We start from the raw sequence: 19555 nt of genomic DNA, 5'->3' as shown, positions 1-19555 counted from the left end.
CACCACCAGCAGCCAAGACAGGAGCAAGGTTTTGCTCAAAATCTACTTGGGAAGCAGTGATTTTTTGAAGTTTTGCATGCTGTCATCGAGTTGCTGGTGAATTTAGTGCAGCATGTGGAATGGTCGTCTGTCTCCAAGCTTTTCAGCATTGAGGAGTTCCTGCAGGTGGCTACGCTCCAAAACCGTTTGCAAAACACAACAATGGCTTTAAAATGTTCGTAATGCTCAGATGAGTGTGGCACGCTTGAAGCATCGCCGAACTCGTCTGCAACATCAGAGGGCAGCGCTAATACAATATCCGAGTGCTTCAGGCATAACTACGCATTGTGAAGTTCTGTGGCGCAAGTTGAGTAACGCTTCTGCTTGAGTACTCCTACTTGAGCCAAAATAGCGGCAGTTGCACCTGCATGCTGAAATCTGCTTCAAGGAGATAGGTTTGCACTAGGCTTACCTACGAGCTCAACTGTGTAGGGACGCGACATTCTGCACTGTCGCTGCCTGCAACGACGCTGCGGCCGGGTTCATCATTTTCTTCAACCCGGCGCAGAAACCACGCACGAGGCAGGATAACAACAATAACGTGTTAATTAACCCGAAATGCAGCACAGTACGATACTCACAGGCTTGCAGGCCGTAAGGAACTCCGCAAGACCGAGCAAGTACGCTTGCCTACAGCGCAACGACTCACGCACAAGGGGCCAAAGTCAAACACATGAGCGAGAAGCCACCCGCTGAGCAGCGCGTCACTTTCGTCAAGGCCTGAGATAATCTGCAGTGACGAGTGAATTGTCGGGCGCATCTTAGCTTGTAGGAGAGGAGGATGTCCCGTGCGGCCCAAAGGGAAATGACACTGCGTTGTGACTTAGGCCTGCGCAACATCACCAGCGTAGCGGGCCCGGACATGCCAGCACGAGACGTAGCCAACGATTGGCTCGCCCAGACAAAGAGGCCTGGTGGCAGCGCCTTGGCAGCCATCTTGGCGATTTACGGTAGTTTTGTGCGCCCAGGCTGTGCAGACGGCATGCGCGCGGCAGCTGGGGAATGAGGCGCAAGGTAGGACGGCGCTCTCAATCCTCACATTCCCCCCTCCTAATACCGAGGCTGCCCTAAAAGACACAGTCATAAAAAGATCCACCATTCCCTTTATTCTATTTGAAAAAAATTGAGGTCTAACTCTGAAGTACTGTCCATGAAGTCGTTGGGGGCCCCGGTGACGTCGTTCGGCGGCGTCTTGGCAGGAACCAGGGAATGCGGGAGGGCGGCGAACACCGCAGCAGCAATGGCCGCCTTGAACGATGAATCCGGGATGAGGGCAGCTACGACCGCCTGGACAGAGCCGGTCGACAGGGCAGGTTTAGGGCCCAGGCCAGGCAAGACAGGCGGCAGCGCCGGGGAGGACAGGACTGCGGGGCCACCGCCAGACTTGGCTAGGTGAATCCGCGAACGGAGGTGGGAAGCCTCGTGCGCCACCAGAACACCGCAAGCGTCGCAGTAGGAGGCCTCAGGGTCAGGTGGCATCGAGGAACCCCCACGAAGAGTTGAGCAGGTGGATGTCACGCGCGGCTCAAAGAGAAACGGCGCTGCGTTGCGACATAGGCCTGCGCAACGTGCCAGCGTAGCGCACCCGGACATGCCAGCCCGGGACGGAGCCGACGCATAGCTCGCGCAGACAAGGAGGCCTGGTGGCGGCGCCGTGCAGCTATCTTAGTGATTGACAATGCTTATGTGCGCCCGAGCTACACAGCCGGCATGCGCGCGGCAGCTGGGGAACGAGGCGCCAGGTAGAAGGGCGCTCTCGATCCCCACAGCTTCAATGTCCACGGCGAGGGCTCGATTGTCGTTCCCCACTGCTGACTGCTGTTGCTGTGGTCACGTGCCATTGCCCACTGTCATGCTCGTGTTAGTAGCCTTAACATCCTGGTTGCCAAGTTTTGGTGTTTTGATGCGCGTTGCCTATAGACAGATTGGTGTAGGCGAGCAGCACATGTACGTCAGTACATGGTGAACTCTGCAGAGAGGACATGATCTTCATTGCGTTGCTGTAAGTGGTAGTGCACTGCGCTCAAGGCGCATGGTTTATGGCATTGAAAGTGATAGTGGAGGCGGGCTGCTATACAAGCCATACATGTGCAACCAGCCGGGATCATCTCTTTGCTCATTTTTGCGGGAATTCAAGCAGTTCAGGGTATGTCACTAACAGCTTGCGACCAAGACGCTTTTCTTTTTACATAGCTCAGCTCTTGGTTCGTGCAGGACACCAACAACTTGCTGACCAATCCAGATTGGAGATGGCTGTGAGATTCCCATAATTGTCCATAGCATGCAGGTTGCACTGCTTGAAATTCAACTGATAAATTCAGGGTGGGAGAGGGGCTGTGACGCATTTTGTGAAGCCCCGCCGGTCTAGCAACAGCTTTAAGGCAGATTCGCAGGCTTCCACATTAAGTTAGGCCTGTGACGCCTGAAAGGCCTCCAAGTAGTACATTTAAATTTTTTATTAGTCAGTCAACCCTGCAGGGTTGCATGTGTACTGATGTTCAGAATGACTGACAAAGTTGTAGAGCGTACATGAAAGTTTGATAAAGAACAAACAAGCGTATACCTAATTAAAGCAAGGCAATGGCAAAGTATACACTTGTAACTTGAAGGAAACAAAAAAATGGTCCATAAAAAGAACAACTAATAAACAAGCTAGGTACTAAGTGAACTAATACTGTAGAGAGGATGCAGAATGCAGTAGAAAGAACATGGGACAAGTAGAGAGAATGTGGATTGTTAATAAAATAAAGAAAAGAAAAAGATTGGAGCAAACACAAAGAGGAGTTATATCAAAAGTACCTCTTGTGCAACGCAGCACACACTAGCTCAGTGGTAGTTGCAGCTGGTTATAATAAAAAAAGTGGTGACAAAAAAAAACAGTAAAAATATTCTGTATGCACCATGACAGTTAGTGGTGCCGTTGATTGTTTCAGCAGCTTAGGTAGATGACGAGGGCGTTCGTGGTTGCAGCCAACTCGATTCGTTGCGTGGTACGCTACACAATAGCTGCCTACGCGAGATTCACAGCCCCGATGACTGCCCTCTTCGCTTGTTGAACGTCGGCTGCCAAAGCAGTCAAATTCTTTAAAGGTGTATACATTCCCCCTTCACACATGCACTCCCTCTAATACTGGTTATTTTGCAGCAAGTCAGCAGCAAAACTATTAGAGGTGCCATAACCATTAAGTCATTTTCCAAAAGTTTCTTTTCTAACACAAAGACTCCTTCAACGAAGGGGCATGTGGATGACAATTTCAGACATCTCTGACAGGGGCTAGCAAGATTTTGCTAGTTCACGTTCATCGGCAATACAAACTTCTATATGCTCCCTGTGATTTATTATTATCCACCTCCTGATCCGGTGGCATTTGACAAGCACATTCGTAGTGTATTTGCACAGATGATCAGAAATCCCGGATACAGCATTAAATGCAATTCGGTCGCTGTATCTCCACTCGCAAAAACAGTACCATCATTTGGAGCTGCTGCCAAAAGAGTAGCAGCAGGTTTGCTCATCTGTACTTTGGGAAATTTTCGTTGCCTTTGATGCCAAGTGAAAATAGCAGTATTGCTCTCCGCCAAGGTGGAGCAAGCTCAGCGGGACATGACGCCTGCAAGGGGACAGAAAACAGTTCCTTCCACCGTTTTCATGGTATGAGTGGCTCAGCAGCATTTTTCATAAATGCAGGAGAAGATGCAAGCCCCGTGAAACTCTTTGGATGCTTCTCTGGTCACCAATATGTTGTATCGTTAGTGACCAGACCACTGGGCAGTGGGTCACAGTGATTCCACTTCTGCCCCAAGTGTGTCAATAAGCATCAAATTGAATTCAGTGCGTTATCTTGACAAGGTCGATGCCATCCTGACAAGGTCAATAAAACTGGTTTGCGTTGACCTTGTCAACATAAACCAGTTTTCAGTTTGAGAGGGGGTGTCTATCACAGGCAGTCACACTGCCAGTGCATCAAATCATGCAGCTCGGTGTTGGAGCTGCCAAAATGACAGCCATGGATCAAGAATTATTCTGCTGAATAAACGATACTCGGGTACTCATCCCGGTTCATGATGCTATTATCCGTGCCGGCGCAGCTTCTGTCGTAAATATCTATTTGACTGCAAAATGTTTTCTCCGCAGAGGCTCGTGACGCCTAAGTCATTCGCCCAGACAAGATTTGCATGTCTAGAGCAGGGCTGCGCAGAAGCCTGCCCCACTCATCCGTACTGAACTTGAAGTATGTTGATTAGACTGCAGGTCTGCCTGCAAGGTGGGCAGGTGTTGTGCGATGTACGTAAGAGTAAACATCAGGGAGAGTGACCATACAGGGATATGTGCCTGTCTGGAAAAGACGGAGCTAAAATGAAACCAAAACAGACCAAATGTACAAACTACATAGCTGTCAGCACTGCCATTTGGTTCATGTCTGGGTTAGAACTGTTGTTCTTGTTCGCTAAGTTAAAAGGAAACTGAAATGTGCTCACTGTGGGAACTTCGAAAGCAGATTGCTTACTTAAAAATGGGAAGCCCTAATATTGAAGACGGGATGGTGTGTGCCTCAGTAAAAGCAAGTCTACCTTATGTTAGGTGCTGCCAGTTTGCATAGCGGCCAATTCCTCTATTCTCATGGGTGAAGGCATGGTGTCATATATGTCCAATATAGGATGGGTTCGCCTGTGGCACTCATTCCCACTCATGAGCTTGTATTTCATTTGTTTGTCATGCAAATGTGCTATCTGGCCGCCTGCATGCTCTACTTGCCACTTTAGGCTCATGCAAGATGCTTCTACCATATCTGTCTGAGAAAGCGTGCAATTCGATTGGACCATATTTTAATTGTGGCAGCTGGGGCCTTAAATTGCCTTCAAAGCTCATCATTTAGCAGTCATTACCAAACCAGCTACCATAGCAGAACTTTGTTAATGATTGTAAAAAGTTGTGCTTCCCGTTAAAAAGGGGGAAAAAAACCAGTCACAGCAAAAGCTAGAAGAAGGGCCTTTCAGAGCCTTTTCTAAAAACTTACCCAATAACTGCTGCAAGCACACTTTCTGGGTACTCACGACGGCATTAGTAATAAAAGTTTTTGGGTAGTAGGCCGGCATTCGCTATGCTATTTTTCATCATTCTTCTGAGAAACTTCGTACTCGCTAAGCATTTGCAAGGAATTTTGCACCAATTGTTTATGCATTGGCTGACGACGGTGAGGAATTAAGCCTGAAGTGGGTATGTGCTGTAGCTAATAGGCGAACAATAACAAGCTTTTTTAATGGGTTGGAGCATTGGATGACCCAATCGAGTATCTCCTGATTATCACCAGATTCATCGTCTGCGTCGTCAGAATCTGAAGATAAACACTCAACATTAGCAATGTGACTTTTTTCTAAGCTTGGTGCAACATCGCCCAGTTGTTTTGGCCTACGCGACACAGAAGATGGTAAGGTCTGCTGTCGCTGCAGTAAAGTTTTGTTGTCCTTCTTTTTGCTTGTGGATAAGCCCACACGTACTGCAAGTCCCCTTCACAATAGACGTCACTGAGTCGTTTGGCTTCGTAGGCTTTCTTGTTTTTTTTTTTTTGCTTGCTGGTTTCTTTTGCATTTATAATTTTGTGTTTTGTAGAGCTAATGCAGCACTGTCTCATTCCCACATTGAGGAGGGGGGGGGAGGGGGGGGCTTGGTCAATGGGCAAAAGTGGTTTGCTGCCTTACAAAAAAGAAAACTAAGGGACGCTGGATTCGAGTTTTGTCATGTGGCACAGCGGGCAAGTCGCTATGTAGTTCGTTACATGTGGAAACATATCCGGTCAAAAGTAGCGCCGTAGTTCTTCAATGCTTTCTGGTCACGAAACTCCACCCAAAGGTTGATATAGGGACAAAATCTCCTGCTAGCGGCGCCACCAGTCGTAAGGGGGCCACAAGCCGCCCCCAGGGCTGATATTATATGCACACTATGCCGACGTTTCGACGTGATTATGTGCGTGCTGTTCTTCCTGTTACCTTTTATTAAACATCACAGAACGCAGCCATGCCATTAGATCAGTATAAATGTGATCCAGTGTCGATGACAAATGAAAGCTGTTTACTTAACCCTTTCAGACGCCACTCGCTATTTCCATCTAAAAAAATTTTTTGTGTTTCAACTCTATATATTTGACCAAATAAGATGAACTGACAGGCTTCCGACAAAAGTACGAGCGCAGTTTATTTTTAACAGTCATGTACACAATTGTGTACATAGCGTCATAGAGGTCAAGAAACAGGGAAAAGTCTTTCAAGTGTGAAATTTGTAGTAGCAGTTACAATCCTTGGTCATGCAGAGCGGCACTTCACATTTCTTGCAAAAAACTCTTGATCTTCCTTTGCAACCTTCATACTTGCATCTAGAAGGAATCGTTTGGTCCCGAGCTTCTGGCCAATGATCCGTTCCATCGTAGCGTGCATCCGAGCTAGGCCGTCGAATGCGGGCTTTCTTCTCCTCATGAACATCCGCCGGTTCGACTTCGTAGAAAGGCCTTCCACGCTTTCTTGTGTTTGGTACGCTGCTAATGAGAGCCTCAGTGATTTGCAGACGGAAGTGCAGAATATCAAGCAGCTTTGATCGCCGTGTGTGTGCATTCAGGGTGCATAGCGACCACGAAGAAAAAAATTCAAGGGTTTTTAAAGACTTTCAAGGCCCCAACTAAGGATTTTCAAGGACTTGAGAAATAACATTTTTCTAAGACCGTAGAAAAACAACAATTTTTACAGCATGGAAGCAGATATTTTACTGTAAGGGAAAAAATGCAAGCACAATTTTCATATATGCTGGTTTCATTGCACTGTTTTCTGCTGATTTCAACATCCATTTTGCTGATTCACCTCACAATCTTACTGCACACACATACCCACAAAAGGGGACTAGGTTTCATTGTACTGTTTTCGGCTGATTCACCTCACAATTTAGACGCATTGCACACACGCACAAAAGGGGACTAGGTTTCATACCACTGTTTCCTGCTGATGTCAACATCCCTTTTGCTGATTCGCCTCAGTATCTAGGACGTATTGCACACATACACATAAAAGGGGCCTATTTTCAAACAGTGGACTCGAGATATTAAGTACCCGAAGCTTCCCTTCAGGTTTTAAGTTCCAGAAGCTTCCTCTTCAGGCTCTCATCCATGTCTGCAAGTTCCAGGGACTTCTCGTTTGCAGTTTTTTTTAAACTGTTGGACTTCACAATCAAAGTAATGTCGCTTGTGGCTTCCGCCCGCAGAGTGTACTTGCCGGCACAGGCTGTTAAGTCAGTGATTGTTGCTTCCAGCATCCTCTTCTTTGTCTTGATGCTCTCTACCTCTTCTTCAATGTGGCTTCTCTTTGATGCTTTTGTCTGCTCCATCACTTGTTTTTTCGTATCCTCCAAGTAGGCCCGATAACGGTTGTGTGCGGCTGCGACAGACTTCCGCAACTCCTTCGTTATGGCAACGTTCAGGATGCCACCAGCCTTGCTTACAGCATCACAAACGATTCGCTGTGACACATACGAGATGTCCTTAAGGTTTTCGACAGAGACCTGGCGGTTGACGCTGAAGCCTCTTTCAACAGTTGCCTGCCCGTGGCTCAAGATGAGAAGAAGCCGGATAACCTTTCACAAGTGCATGTAGGATGAGTCACCCTTCAACAACTCAAGGTAGAACTCGTCCAGGCCAAGAGTGTGTTTGTCAAACTGCCGCAGGTTGTGTTTGTTTTCTTGCAGAAGTTCTGTGTATTCCCCAAGGACAGAATCGCACTCATGCTCTCCCAATCGACCAACTGCAATAAGTGCGTCTAGGACCTTTCTGAAGCCTGGAAGGCAGTCATCTGGCTTTGAGGCCATTTGACGGGGATCAAGAGATGACAGGTTTCTAACCAGATGGTATGTCAGTGGGCTTTTCTCCATAATCTTCTTGATTGTGCTTACAAGGAACTGTTTGCATTCCATCCTAAAGGCAAATACATCTTTGGCGCTCACCTTCGCGGCTTTGAGTACTTGTTCAGCAGCGTGCCCAATATCAACTTTCTCTGATGATACATGGTTATTTGGGTCTGCGACGTCCATCTTCAGCATGCCGACAACTCCTGTGGAAGCGGACAGCACCGAGCACTTCACGAATCTCGCAAGAAGCTTCCTCACGAGGCACTCGAGATCTCTTTTCAAAAAGAACACCAGTGGTTTGTCCAGCTGATATTCCGTGAGGAATGGTTTTAGAATCATCGCGATGCCCAAAGCAAACTTCAGTTTGACCAACAGCAGTGGGTCCTGGCAAAAGTCGCTGAGCTGGATGAACGATGCACACTTTGGCAAGTTCACCTCTTTCTTTTTTGCACATGTGACGTACTTTTGCACGTCACCCCAGAGAGTTATGGCACGTTCAATGACGGGAACATTTTCTACCCAGCGATGAGAAGCGAAGTTGAGAGGAAATGTTACTTGGCCTGTCACAGTAGAGAAGTCTTCCCTTCGCGCTGGCGCATCATGAAAAATGGCACTGAGGCTTGATAGGAGATTCTCTAGGCCCCACTTGCTGGCAACAACGCCCACCCTGTACGCGTTATGTATGGTATGAAGTCCGCATGTGCCCAGGTCCAAACACTGAACTTGATGGTTTTGCTGCAGGTATTCTTGCATTCCTCTAAAACACTTCAGGTTTACATTAGGGCCATCCATTGACAGCTGAACAGCTCTCGCCAGTGGCAAATCTTCCAGGGCACCCAGAAGCTTCTCTTGAAGGTCTTCGGCAGTTGAATGTCCCATGAACACCGACGTATAAAACCTCGTGGTCACCCGCTCGGGCATTGTGCTCCAGTAGCGCACATGAATGTCCATTTGTTTCCTCTGCAGGTAGTCGTTCAAAGACTCGTCGAACAGAACGGTCTAACCGTCCGACTGCTCCAATTCGCATTGCAGGCATGAGAGAAAAAACGGTCTCAGACCATGGCACACCATGTATGCAGATTTCCTCTCACTGCAGGAAAATGCCTTAGCGATTTCACTGTCCGGGAACATTTTCTTGAAAAGGTCCCCCGTATGTGTGGACGATTTGTAGGAGTAGTGCGCCGTGACCATTTTCAGGTTCCACAGTATCTCCGCGTCGACCACTCTCATGAGCTTTGCACAGGCTGCTCACATCCGACGATGTTGAACTTGAAGGAGTTGGCTCGACGCGTTGCTTCTGAACAGCTGTGAAGTGGCTCCGCACAGTACTATGAGCTGTGGTTGCTGTCATGTTCTCCACATGCTTTGCGCTTTTCATGTGACTTTTGAGGGCAGACTCCCCCATTGACGACACGTCGAATGTTTTTGCACATACCTTGCACTTAGCTCGATGCGAGTTCGATGTGTCCGGAGAAATCCACTCTTTATAAGCAGCACCGGTTAACCACGCGTGCTGGAAGTTGCATTTTCCCGGCATATTGCAGCTGCAGAAGACGACTTGGACTATCCACAGACCATGTTTCCCACTACACCGGTAGGGTAGGCTTAGCCAGAGTCCTTCAATGCATTACTGGTCACGAAACCTCGGCGCTACTTTCATATAGGGTCCGCGGGTGCCACGACTGGCGCCACCGTCACACTGAGGGGATCCAGCCGCCGCGCGTGCGGCATATTTGCCAGCTTTTGGCATGAAAACGCTCGCTGCTTCTGGTCTCTGCGCGCTGGGTTTCTTTTTTTCTTTTCGCAGTTGTTAGCGATGAATCGCCCAATTATTGTACATACCACCTGCCTCCAATGGGGTTTTATTTTTTCGAATAAATCGCCGCAGACCTCGGCCACGAACGGCAACTGCTTTCGCGTCTTTGGGCGCAAGCGCTGCGCCGTGTTTACCAATTTTAAAATATCTTTTGTTTGTTTCCTTCAAGAAAACTTTGTAACCACAATACATACGGTAGCTCCGTAGCTGCGGACTGCTGCGGGCCTATCAATAATGCAACGAAAAAAAAAAAAAAACTGAAAAGCAGGTACGTGTCCTTCAGAGTAGGCTTTTAATGAATCTGTTGAGTGCTCTGGAATGCGCTGAGCACCCAGATACCCCACTAATATTCTCTTTTCAATGAGGTGGTACAGTAACATTTAAAAGCGCTGCATAAAAGGAAAGGATCAAAACACGAAATGATGTATGTTGCACTGTGTGTCTTTCCGCGAACCCGCTTTTCAATCCTTGCAAAAAAGGAAGCGCAAGCTTTTATCACATGCTACAAAAATAAATTTCAATATTATGAAGGGAGACAAAAGAGCGTGGTGCAGCGTACAAAAATTTATTGTTTGCGCTTTGATGTGTAGCACACGGACGAAACAGAATATTGCCACGCAACAAGGACAAACGTAAAGTTCTACTGAATGAAGTTTATTAAAGCGAACTCATGCTCTGCAAAAGACTAGAAGGAAACGCAAACGTCAAAGAAGCAGTCCGCAGCGTGGCCTGCACAGAAGACATCGATAAAGTGAGTCACGCGGCATTTGCTATGCATGAATTGCTCTCGGGACGTCATTAATTTTCGATCCATGAAAATAGGGTCGAGAATATTTTCGAGCAAACAAGAAATCAAGTTAGTGACAAGGTGACAACCTTTCCATATCAACAATATTGCCCGACGCGACGTACAAAAAAAAAGAGCAAACGGGCGCTTCAGTTGAAACACCAGATAAAAAACCGGAAGCGGCCACGCATGGTTACAAAACAAAAAACGAATCCTGAGCGATAGTTCGTAGAAATATTAAAAGTGAAAGCACAAAGACACCAGAAAGTTTTTTTTGCATGCGAGCCTGACCACAAGGTTATAAAGTTTGCAAACAAGTAAGGAAACACAGCTACTATTTTACTGATCAAACAAAAATCCGCCTATAAGTGAGCTATACAATTATAGATCCAGGAGGCTCGCAAAGGGCTGCTTTGCTTTTACACTACTCCTTCAGTTTGGCTTTCTCCCTCCACCAGCTGGGCATGTTGCTCGCTTTGTCACACGTGACTGCTTATTTTTTTCGCGTGTGAAAAAATGCAGGCGGCACCGAAGAAAAAGGTGTAGAACTTCAGCAGTCGTCCCAACAAAGTGGGTGGGGCAGCCGACAGCAGCTGAAGCTGTACCATTGTCTAGCAAAACCTGCTCAACAATGCCCATGTACACACCCACCAGCACACGCAGTTTGCTTCATCGTAAATTCTTCTACATGCTCTTCAGCAATTTGGAGGTGGTTTAGCAGTTTGGTGGAGGGGACCTGAAGGTAACCTCTCGACTTCACAAGAATGAGGTCACTTGGTGATCGTTGCAAGCCTTTTAAAGACTCCACGCAGTCGGTGCAGCACATCTCAGAAAATTTTTGGACAACATAGCCGGCAAGGTAGTCTAAAATGCACTCCTTTGGAGACAAGTCCGCGAGGGCCTCTTCCTCACTCTCAGTCGGCTCCAAAAGAACGTCATCCAGGAGAATGGCCAGGGAGTCAACCTGAAACGAGAATTTTCTTTGTTTACATGCATGTTCGTGGAAAAATATCATGCACAGGTAAATGATGAACTCTGTGCATATTCTGAGTGAACGTCTGTTTAGCAGCTCTTCGCCGAAAAATATATCCCAGATGGAGAAACTATCAATAGCTCTTTTGTTTTCAATATGGCATCGCACATGATTGACAGGAGCAGGTTCCTTGTTGAAGAGGTCCTGCAGCTTGAACAGCAACTGCGGCCCGTCACCATCAACTGATGCCCGCTTGGGTGGGCGGACAAGGTTGTTGACCGAAAGCATTTGGTATATGAACAGGAACTGTTGAATCGTTGGTTGCCGTCCGTCACCAGCAACGTGTCTCGCAATGCCAAAAAACCTCTGAAAGTGAGACAACAGATAGTGAATGCAGAAATAAAAAAGCTTACATGTTTACCTCAAGAGGATCCTGTCCGAAATTTCCAACCAGCACATATAGAAAACCTGAGGCCAGAAGGTTCACCACAAGTGCGATAGTACTGAGTAGGGTTACTCGCAGCGCTTCAGACGTGGGCTTGGTGAGGAAGCAGGCTTGCCTTTGCTTCGGCAAACTCTCAATGTAATCACAACAGTTGTTCAGCCATGTCACGTTCTCTTTAAACGTCTGAAAAATATTCATGTTACATCTGTAACAATAAATAAAAGCAGGATACCCATAAAAACATATAAAGTCTCGAGTGGTATTTCTCACTGCAATGTGCTCCACTTCGTTATACTGCACGTGCTCTGGCCTCCGAGAATTCAAGCAGTCAAACAGGCCGTTCATTCGTCTGGTGAATGCTGCGGTCACCTTTGAATCATGCAGCTCCTTGCACACATCTTGCCTGCTGTAAAACTCCAGTGCAGCAGCTGTAGATTCACTGAACAACTGAAGATAAAAAATCAGTAAGGTGTGGCTGAAGGAGTAGTTTCCCAAACATGCTACCTGCTGCACAAGAAAAAGTCATAATATTACTTGCCTGAACAGCAAGTCTAACACTCATTTTCTCACACTCATTGTCAGTTTAGGCACAGCTCGGAGTCCAGCCTGGTCTTCCTCATACCCCAAAAGGGACTTAAAATGATCGTGCTAAACGTCACCCTCTTGCAGCTTGAAACAAAATTTCAATTATTGCTGTAAACAATTTGTACAGCAAAGTATAGCATAACCACACCTCGTTTTTCTTACCAGAAACTTCCCAACCTTTTGAAGGTTGTTTCTTATGCACTTGAAAATGTGCGGTGGGTCGATGACAGTGTAAATCTCTCTTGACGGGTCACAGGGGTGTTGAAATGATGTTTGTGGGTTTTTTCTGTCCCCATGTATGCCTGGAAAGAAGAAATTTCAGCTGTATAACCATATATTACAGCAGTACTCTACGATTGTTACAGGAAAAAGTTGTTACCCAACGACCTCAAAGCTGACCGGTTGCTTGTAGAATTGTCGCATGTCACAGCCTGGACAACAGCGCCAGAATTTTCCAAGTGCACAATGCACTGCAGCAGCAATTTGGCCACAACAGAACCAGGAGCAGCGCTGGAAGCGCAGAATGTTCCCACAGTTTGCGACCAGCCCCCAAGAAAGGGCCGAAACAGGAACACCAACACATGATCAGCGTCTTTCTCGTTATCCCCTGTTCTGGTGTGTTCAGCAAAGTTGACTTTTCCAAGCAGGGCCATATCAGATTCTCTGACATGCAGGCTTTTGCGAACACTCATCTCGTAAAACATGAGTACTCCTGCAAAATAGAAATGGCCAAATGGCTTAGGAACAATGTCAAAAGTCACAGGCACTGCTTTTGATTTTAAATATAGATATTTCTCCAAACCTCGTCGTTCTCTCTCTGGGACCGCTGCAACCTTTTCGTTCAGAACAGCAAACAAGTTTGCATCAAACCCAAAGTCAGCTTTCAGGTTCTTCATGTAAGTATACAGAGTGCGGGGGTTAGGGAGAGGTAGAAATTCGTTCTCATGAAGGAACGTGTACACAGACGTCGACTTAACCTTCAGAAGGAGACAGTCATAAAGCCATTCTTTCCTGTACCTAAAGAGAAAAGTAGGGAACTGTTCTCACATTTCGAAACATGCTACATAGTGGGCCTTCAGGATAAAAAACATTCGTGCAGTGCATTTGGAAATACATGCATGTACATGACACAGACAAGATGCTTTATATGCATGCATAATGTGTGTGCACCAGACACCAAAAATAGGAGAGGGGGCTCATAATACTGAAACACATGCATTAAATAGTAAAGTTGTTTTATAATGGATTTCACATGCATTTACAGTAGCGAAACTGCTAAAAGGATACAAGCACATTATACCAGGTTCATGCGTAGGTGCTTCAAGAATACCCCATTCCATGACATGCTGTATGCTGCTTTCGAGCTGCATGTGCTGAAAGCCCAATGAACAGTAGGCACAGAGGATCATGTTCAGGATAAATACATGCGATCTGGCGTTTCTCTGGCATATCGTATGTTATGCAACCTTAGCATTTGACACGTTGCAAACATATGCAGCGCATTCTCCAACCTTGTAGTATGGGCATACGAAAATGTATAAAACTTCATCCGTCTGTAATTGTATTCATCCTCAATAAGCAACAGACACTGCAAAGTGAGACTGTTGGCACGTTAAGGATAAAAGGAATGCTGTGGAAAGCAAACACAACTTTTATTTGAAACTGCTGGAGTAATAAAAAATAGGGGGTGCTGAAACAAAATCGATGTGGTGACACGCATATGGCCTGTTGAATCAATATTCTCAACATGCCCGAGGAATGTTAACATTAAAGTGTATTTTCAGCGAAGAAGCATGGTGGGGTAATCTAAAGAACCAAATTTGACACTGAAATACACCAACACTGCTCCCAAACATCCTACACGCGCTGGCCTGTTTTCTAAACTTACCTGGCAGCTTTCGCAGACTTGGCATTCGCCTTCATCACGCATTGATCAAAAATCAACTTCGTGCGGGTTGACATTTTTTGAAGGCTTTCTTCAAGTTTTTTGTGCTTGCTCGCTTGCACTCTTATCTTGGCCAATTTCGTCTGACACAAGGTCAGCTGTTGTTTCGTTGCCCGAAGTTGGCACTTCAGCAGTTTAACCTCGGCGAGAGGGCTGGTGAATTCATCTGTCTGGCACGCCGAGTCCGAAGCGCGCGTTGGCCCCTCGCCGACAAGATCTGTGGGCAGTGCAAAATCTGCAAACAATTTCAAAAATCGTTTCAAATAGCGCATTTTCAGCTCACACACTCCTTCGAAATTTCATCTATATAATCACTGCACGAGCAAGAAAGTTAAAACAACATTGGACGTAAACTCACCTTCATCACACGACGCGGCACCCGATGTGCCTGGTTTGGCGTGAACTTCTGTTTTACGGGCACATGAGGACGACTCACGACGTCGCTTCGCTGGGGACCTTCTTGTCAGGGTCCGTGACCGCTGCTTCGGCTTCGTCAAATGCGCTGGCAAGCCGTCAAACTTCCTTGGAATGGCACAAAGCTTCAGAAGGGGCTTGTTGCGCGGAAGTGACACTTTTTCGCCATTCACCACAAATTCATCTGCGCGGACGATGTCACTGTCATCGAAATGCTTTTCGCACACTCTCACATACTTAGAGTCGAAGCAAAAGTCAGCCGTTTCTTGCCTTGGAATTAAGCGCTTCCATTTCTCGCGCAGCACGCCGTCGCTGGGTACACAGAACAAGGAAACTTTTTCTGTTCTGCTCTTGTACCCGGAACGACATTCCGGGACACAACACGTGTTCGGCATCGTCGCTGCACTAAGCCGCATCACAACAGCACGATATGCATGTTTCCCACACAAAGCAAACAACTCGCAGCGTCGTTCGAGCCAGCGCAACGCCGCCCGACCAGCCCGACGAATCCCCTCAGTGAGATGGTGGCGCCACTGCGCGGCAACCCAACGCATCATATGAAGCTCTCCCATTGAGTTACAAAGCAGTTTCGTGACCAGTAAAATTGAAGGACTCTGGCTTAGCTGTGGTCGTCGCTACCGCTGCAACCACGCCAGACTGTCGTACTGCGCTGTAGAGGTGTGCGCCGACTGGTCGGCGCGCCGCCGCCGAGAGTTTTCGCCGCACCGCCGCCGCCGATGCAAACTGATCGGCGCGCCGCCGCCGCCGCCGTTTTTCATCGGCGCGCCATTTAAGCGCCAGTACTGACTTTTCACAGATTTGTCTTTTTCTTTTTCATCTTGATTAATAGCTTCGTCTCACATTTTATGTAACCAGCAAAAACCAGGCTTCTTACTTATCTTCACCCAGCTTCAGAGACCGAGAATACCACTATGAACAGGGGCACAAGTTCGGCTGCTGCTGTATGAAATGACATATTGGACAATTGACAAAAATTAAATGTAACAATTACAGTAAAGCATAGACGCTGCCACCTTAGGCTTAAAATCAATTTTTGCTGGTTTTCTATGCCGTAATTAGCAATAATTATGGTAACACGACGTTGAATGTACTGGCCCAGCGTTTTGATGCGTGCGGGTTCCCCGTAGCACTATTAGAATATTCATACAGATGCAAAACGGCATCATTATCAGTCCGAGATGGCAGCCTATGTTCGGGCCCGAAACAGGGCGTATATACAAAAGAAATTAAGTACTAGCAGTGCAGCACGAATGCAGCACGTTAGATGAAGAGCTACACAAAGCCCCGAAGGATGAAATCGAAAGGGACAAGCTTAATGAAGATTAAAAGCGTCGAGGCATAATAAATGCTTGAACCTACTCAGGTTATATGATCACCTGTCCGCGGTGTTGAAGTTAATAATTTTCAAGAATAATCACTCATGTGCAGCGTCTGAACATACTGCAGAAAATATTCACCATATGTCTTATTCTTTAACCTCTGTTGGTATCGGCTTTTCCAGTCGTCAGATATCCGGGATGAAGATGCCAAGGCAGTAAGACGGCAAGAGAGAGAAATAGAAACAAGGCTGGGGGATTAACCATATCTTGGCATCCGGTTTGCTGCCCCACACTGGGGATGGGGAGATAAGGGCAAGAAAGGGGGTGTAGAGAGAGAGAAAAAAGAAAACGCATGGGCACTCAGGAGTAGGATGGCAAACTTGACAGAGGATTTATTACATTCTGTACAGACAGGGCGAGAGATTTCTTGTGAATGAGCTGGGTGGCTCATTATAAAGTGCGCGTTTTGACTAAATCAGGGAATGGGTCCAGAATGCGCTGTTGAATCACTGGACACACACACCATTTCTGACGGTCCCGCTCACTCTCGCTCAAGTCAAGATTTTTGATTGGGACGTGGCCACCGCACTGCACCTGTGACACCAAGAAACCATTGTGGTCGTCTAGTCGAACGTCTAATGGTGTCGGAATGCCACCTCACTTCCCGGCTAAGAAGGAAAATACACGGCGGACAGCAGGCTGGTAGCCCTTCGGTGACTTGTTTGATGAACAAAGAACACGGCTCTCCCCCGTCGGGCCAGGCGCCGTGCGTAACATCTATCCAGTGGTGAGCAGAGGCGTAATAAGCTTGTCTGAGACCACCAGTTTAAAAAAAAAATAAAATAAAAACTTGCCAGTAGAAAGTTTAGAAAAGACGGCTGTATTCGTCAGTTAATACGGAGCAGACACTTGAGCGACATGTCATTTATATAATATAGTTCAGCAAACAGGTTTTCATCACATCACTTGAACGGACCTACTGGCACTGGGAGAGATGAAGAATAATTGTCGCGGACAGTGGTGATGTACTTTTGTTGCGAAGGTAAGGCTCAGAATAAACCAAACATATCTTAACATTATATTCAGGTCTTTATAAAAAAGTAAGTCAAGTTAGAAAGCTCCTCAGGTGGCCAAGTAATAAATTACTTCACCATATGTTATGGTGAAGTATTTTGCAAATGAATAATGCAACCGTTGTTTAATTGATATTCAATGACATGACCGCAATCAACGGTGTGTCGTCGCTATAAAAACTGGAACGTTATTGGCAGGCACGAGTGGGCGAATGCAGCGGAGAACGAATATGCCATGTAATAAAGCGATGTGATGTCGCACATTTTCGCCTGTTCAACTTAGTGCCCTTTTGCTTGCTCGTGATGTATTCGAAGCAGCTAGCCAACACTCGGGTAGAATTCGAGCAGAGTAGCCGGGGCTGATAAGAGGAACGTTTTTATACACTATTTACACACTAAAGGTAGCGTTACACTATATGTTAATGGTAGCATCACGGAAGCTTGATGGGAGCTTCTGAGAGCTCGTTCAGAGCGTCTAGGTGCTCGCGTTTTAAGCCCTGGTCTTCCTAAATTCTCTGCAGGAGAAAACAATAGACCGTTTGCAATAATCTGCAAGGCAGATTTTCTGTAAGGTTAGTTTTGCTACCCAAAATCACTCGTTCACACTCTACTTTTCTTGCTCATTTTGTTTCTGCCATTCCCTTTTTTGAGATCTTGCTGTGCTCGCTTGCCTTCGCTGGAATTTGGAGCGGTGACATTTTGTTGTACTCGCGTGCATTCGCAGGAATTCGGAGAAGTAAAGGCACAATGAGAGAGAAAAGTAGTCTGTGAACGAGAGTTTTTGGATCGAAAACAAGTCTTACAGGAAAGCCGCCTTGCAGATTACTGTAAACTGACAGACTGCATGTCCATTCAGTCCAGGACAGTGGTGGGGGTGGTAGTGGTTATAAGAGGAGAAAGGCACCTAATTTCTGCATTATGGTCAGGAGCAGGGCGCAGTGCCGAGGGCAGTCCAAAGAAATTGTCGTCTTCATCTCCGTCCCACAAAGGGAGGGGGGGGGTAGTGGTTAGAAGAAGGCGCCTAAATTCTGCAGCCCAGCAGGGAGCACCGCGCAGCCTATAAGGATAAAAAAACGAGAGAGAGAGAGAAAGAGAGAGAAATTCGAACACTGCCTTCTTTTCAACCCAGGAAAGGGAGAGTGTGCACATTCATTTCGTCACATGGCGAGGGAGAAGGACAACGTAGGTCACAGCAGAGTGCAATAACGTTGCATCGCACGTGCAGAATAGGGTCTGCAGCGCTAGGCAGGCTACGGGCTCTGGGAATGGAAGACTTGAAAGCACCACAGAGTGTGGGAAACATACCTGATGACGGATCTCAAGCTCTTGGCTAATTGTTCAGCGCGTCTCTTGGCACGTCAAACAAATAAAGCAGCCTCGATTTCAAACAGCTCTTCCTAGGCAGTCAGTCAGTCAGGCGTGTCCAAAGAGTTTTTGCCGAGGGGAGCCAACAGCCCTAAAGAATTCGAAGTATGACTGTCGTTTTGTGTTGAAGAATTTGAAGTATGACCGTCTTGGCGCACCTCGAGAGCATTGACCCGGAACAAATTTGGGTAGGCTTAGCTGGAATCGTCTCCTGCGTCCAAGTGGCGCCGAGCTAGAGAGGCCGATCTTAACATCTTATACAGACACACGCACACAAGGACGCACAGTTTCACTCCTAGAGGGAAATGGAAGTGGTCACAATGACGTACGTAATGTGCATCTACTAAAAAAGGTGTGCAGTATATGCCATAGCTTGTTTTCTTTGAAAGTCTTGTAATTTTAGTATATTTTCAATATATAGCTGAGGTATGAGGCAGTTGTTAGTCGCATATATTTGGGTTAAAATACTACAAATATTTATTCGCCGTGCATGACTTCTGGAATTGATACTCCTGAATGATGTGCCAAGAAAAAGGAAATCGCTTTAACATTTTTCAAACTAAGTTTTCACTTGGGAGTGCATGTTTTCTGTCTGCACTTGTCCATGGTTCATGAATGTCTAGCTCCGGTGCCGCTTCTATAGAATGCTGTACAATAAGCCATATCAACGCAGTGATAGGATTTCCTACAAACTACCAAGCATTCGATCACCAGACATTTTCCCTCTGGCATATTTTGATTTAAAGATGCAACATATTTTTCCTGAAACCCCGGTCATGCACTGGGGCAAGGTGCACAGATGTTGCATATAATTCTTGACCATCGCGAGCGCGAAGACGGCACGCAAAAGCCTCTATGCTATTGTCTGTACGGCAGGTGTTGGCTGCA

The 19555-nt window shown here is 46.6% G+C and overlaps 2 protein-coding genes and 1 pseudogene across 2 annotated transcripts; all 3 read right to left on the bottom strand.

Moving 5' to 3' along the window:
- Positions 1-6652: 6652 nt before the first annotated feature.
- LOC142818005 (uncharacterized) lies at positions 6653-8938 on the bottom strand (annotated as a pseudogene).
- A 1351-nt stretch (positions 8939-10289) lies between these two features.
- LOC142818007 (uncharacterized) lies at positions 10290-13341 on the bottom strand. Its single transcript, XM_075896152.1, has 5 exons — positions 12910-13341; positions 12216-12832; positions 11922-12128; positions 11669-11866; positions 10290-11491 (listed from the first exon to the last, which is right to left on the bottom strand). The coding sequence occupies exons 2-5, from the start codon at positions 12288-12290 to the stop codon at positions 11153-11155; spliced, it is 819 nt and encodes a 272-aa protein (XP_075752267.1). The 5' UTR covers positions 12291-12832; positions 12910-13341; the 3' UTR covers positions 10290-11152.
- A 1073-nt stretch (positions 13342-14414) lies between these two features.
- LOC142818008 (uncharacterized) lies at positions 14415-15284 on the bottom strand. Its single transcript, XM_075896153.1, has 2 exons — positions 14834-15284; positions 14415-14710 (listed from the first exon to the last, which is right to left on the bottom strand). Exons 1-2 carry the CDS (start codon positions 15282-15284, stop codon positions 14415-14417), a joined length of 747 nt encoding a protein of 248 aa, XP_075752268.1.
- Between the last annotated feature and the right edge of the window lie 4271 nt (positions 15285-19555).

This window comes from Rhipicephalus microplus, chromosome 5 (assembly GCF_043290135.1).
Source record: "Rhipicephalus microplus isolate Deutch F79 chromosome 5, USDA_Rmic, whole genome shotgun sequence".
In the NCBI taxonomy this organism is placed as follows: domain Eukaryota; kingdom Metazoa; phylum Arthropoda; class Arachnida; order Ixodida; family Ixodidae; genus Rhipicephalus; species Rhipicephalus microplus.
This window is presented reverse-complemented; position numbering and strand designations above follow the sequence as displayed.

Coding starts and splice junctions, on each gene's coding strand:
- LOC142818007 (XM_075896152.1), bottom strand. CDS start 12,290: ATGAACGGCCTGTTTGACTGCTTGAATTCTCGGAGGCCAGAGCACGTG. Junction 12,129..12,215: donor ACGAAGTGGAGCACATTGCA/GTGAGAAATACC, acceptor AATATTTTTCAG/ACGTTTAAAGAGAACGTGAC. Junction 11,867..11,921: donor TCGGACAGGATCCTCTTGAG/GTAAACATGTAA, acceptor TCTCACTTTCAG/AGGTTTTTTGGCATTGCGAG.
- LOC142818008 (XM_075896153.1), bottom strand. CDS start 15,284: ATGCCGAACACGTGTTGTGTCCCGGAATGTCGTTCCGGGTACAAGAGC. Junction 14,711..14,833: donor TGCCGCGTCGTGTGATGAAG/GTGAGTTTACGT, acceptor AATTGTTTGCAG/ATTTTGCACTGCCCACAGAT.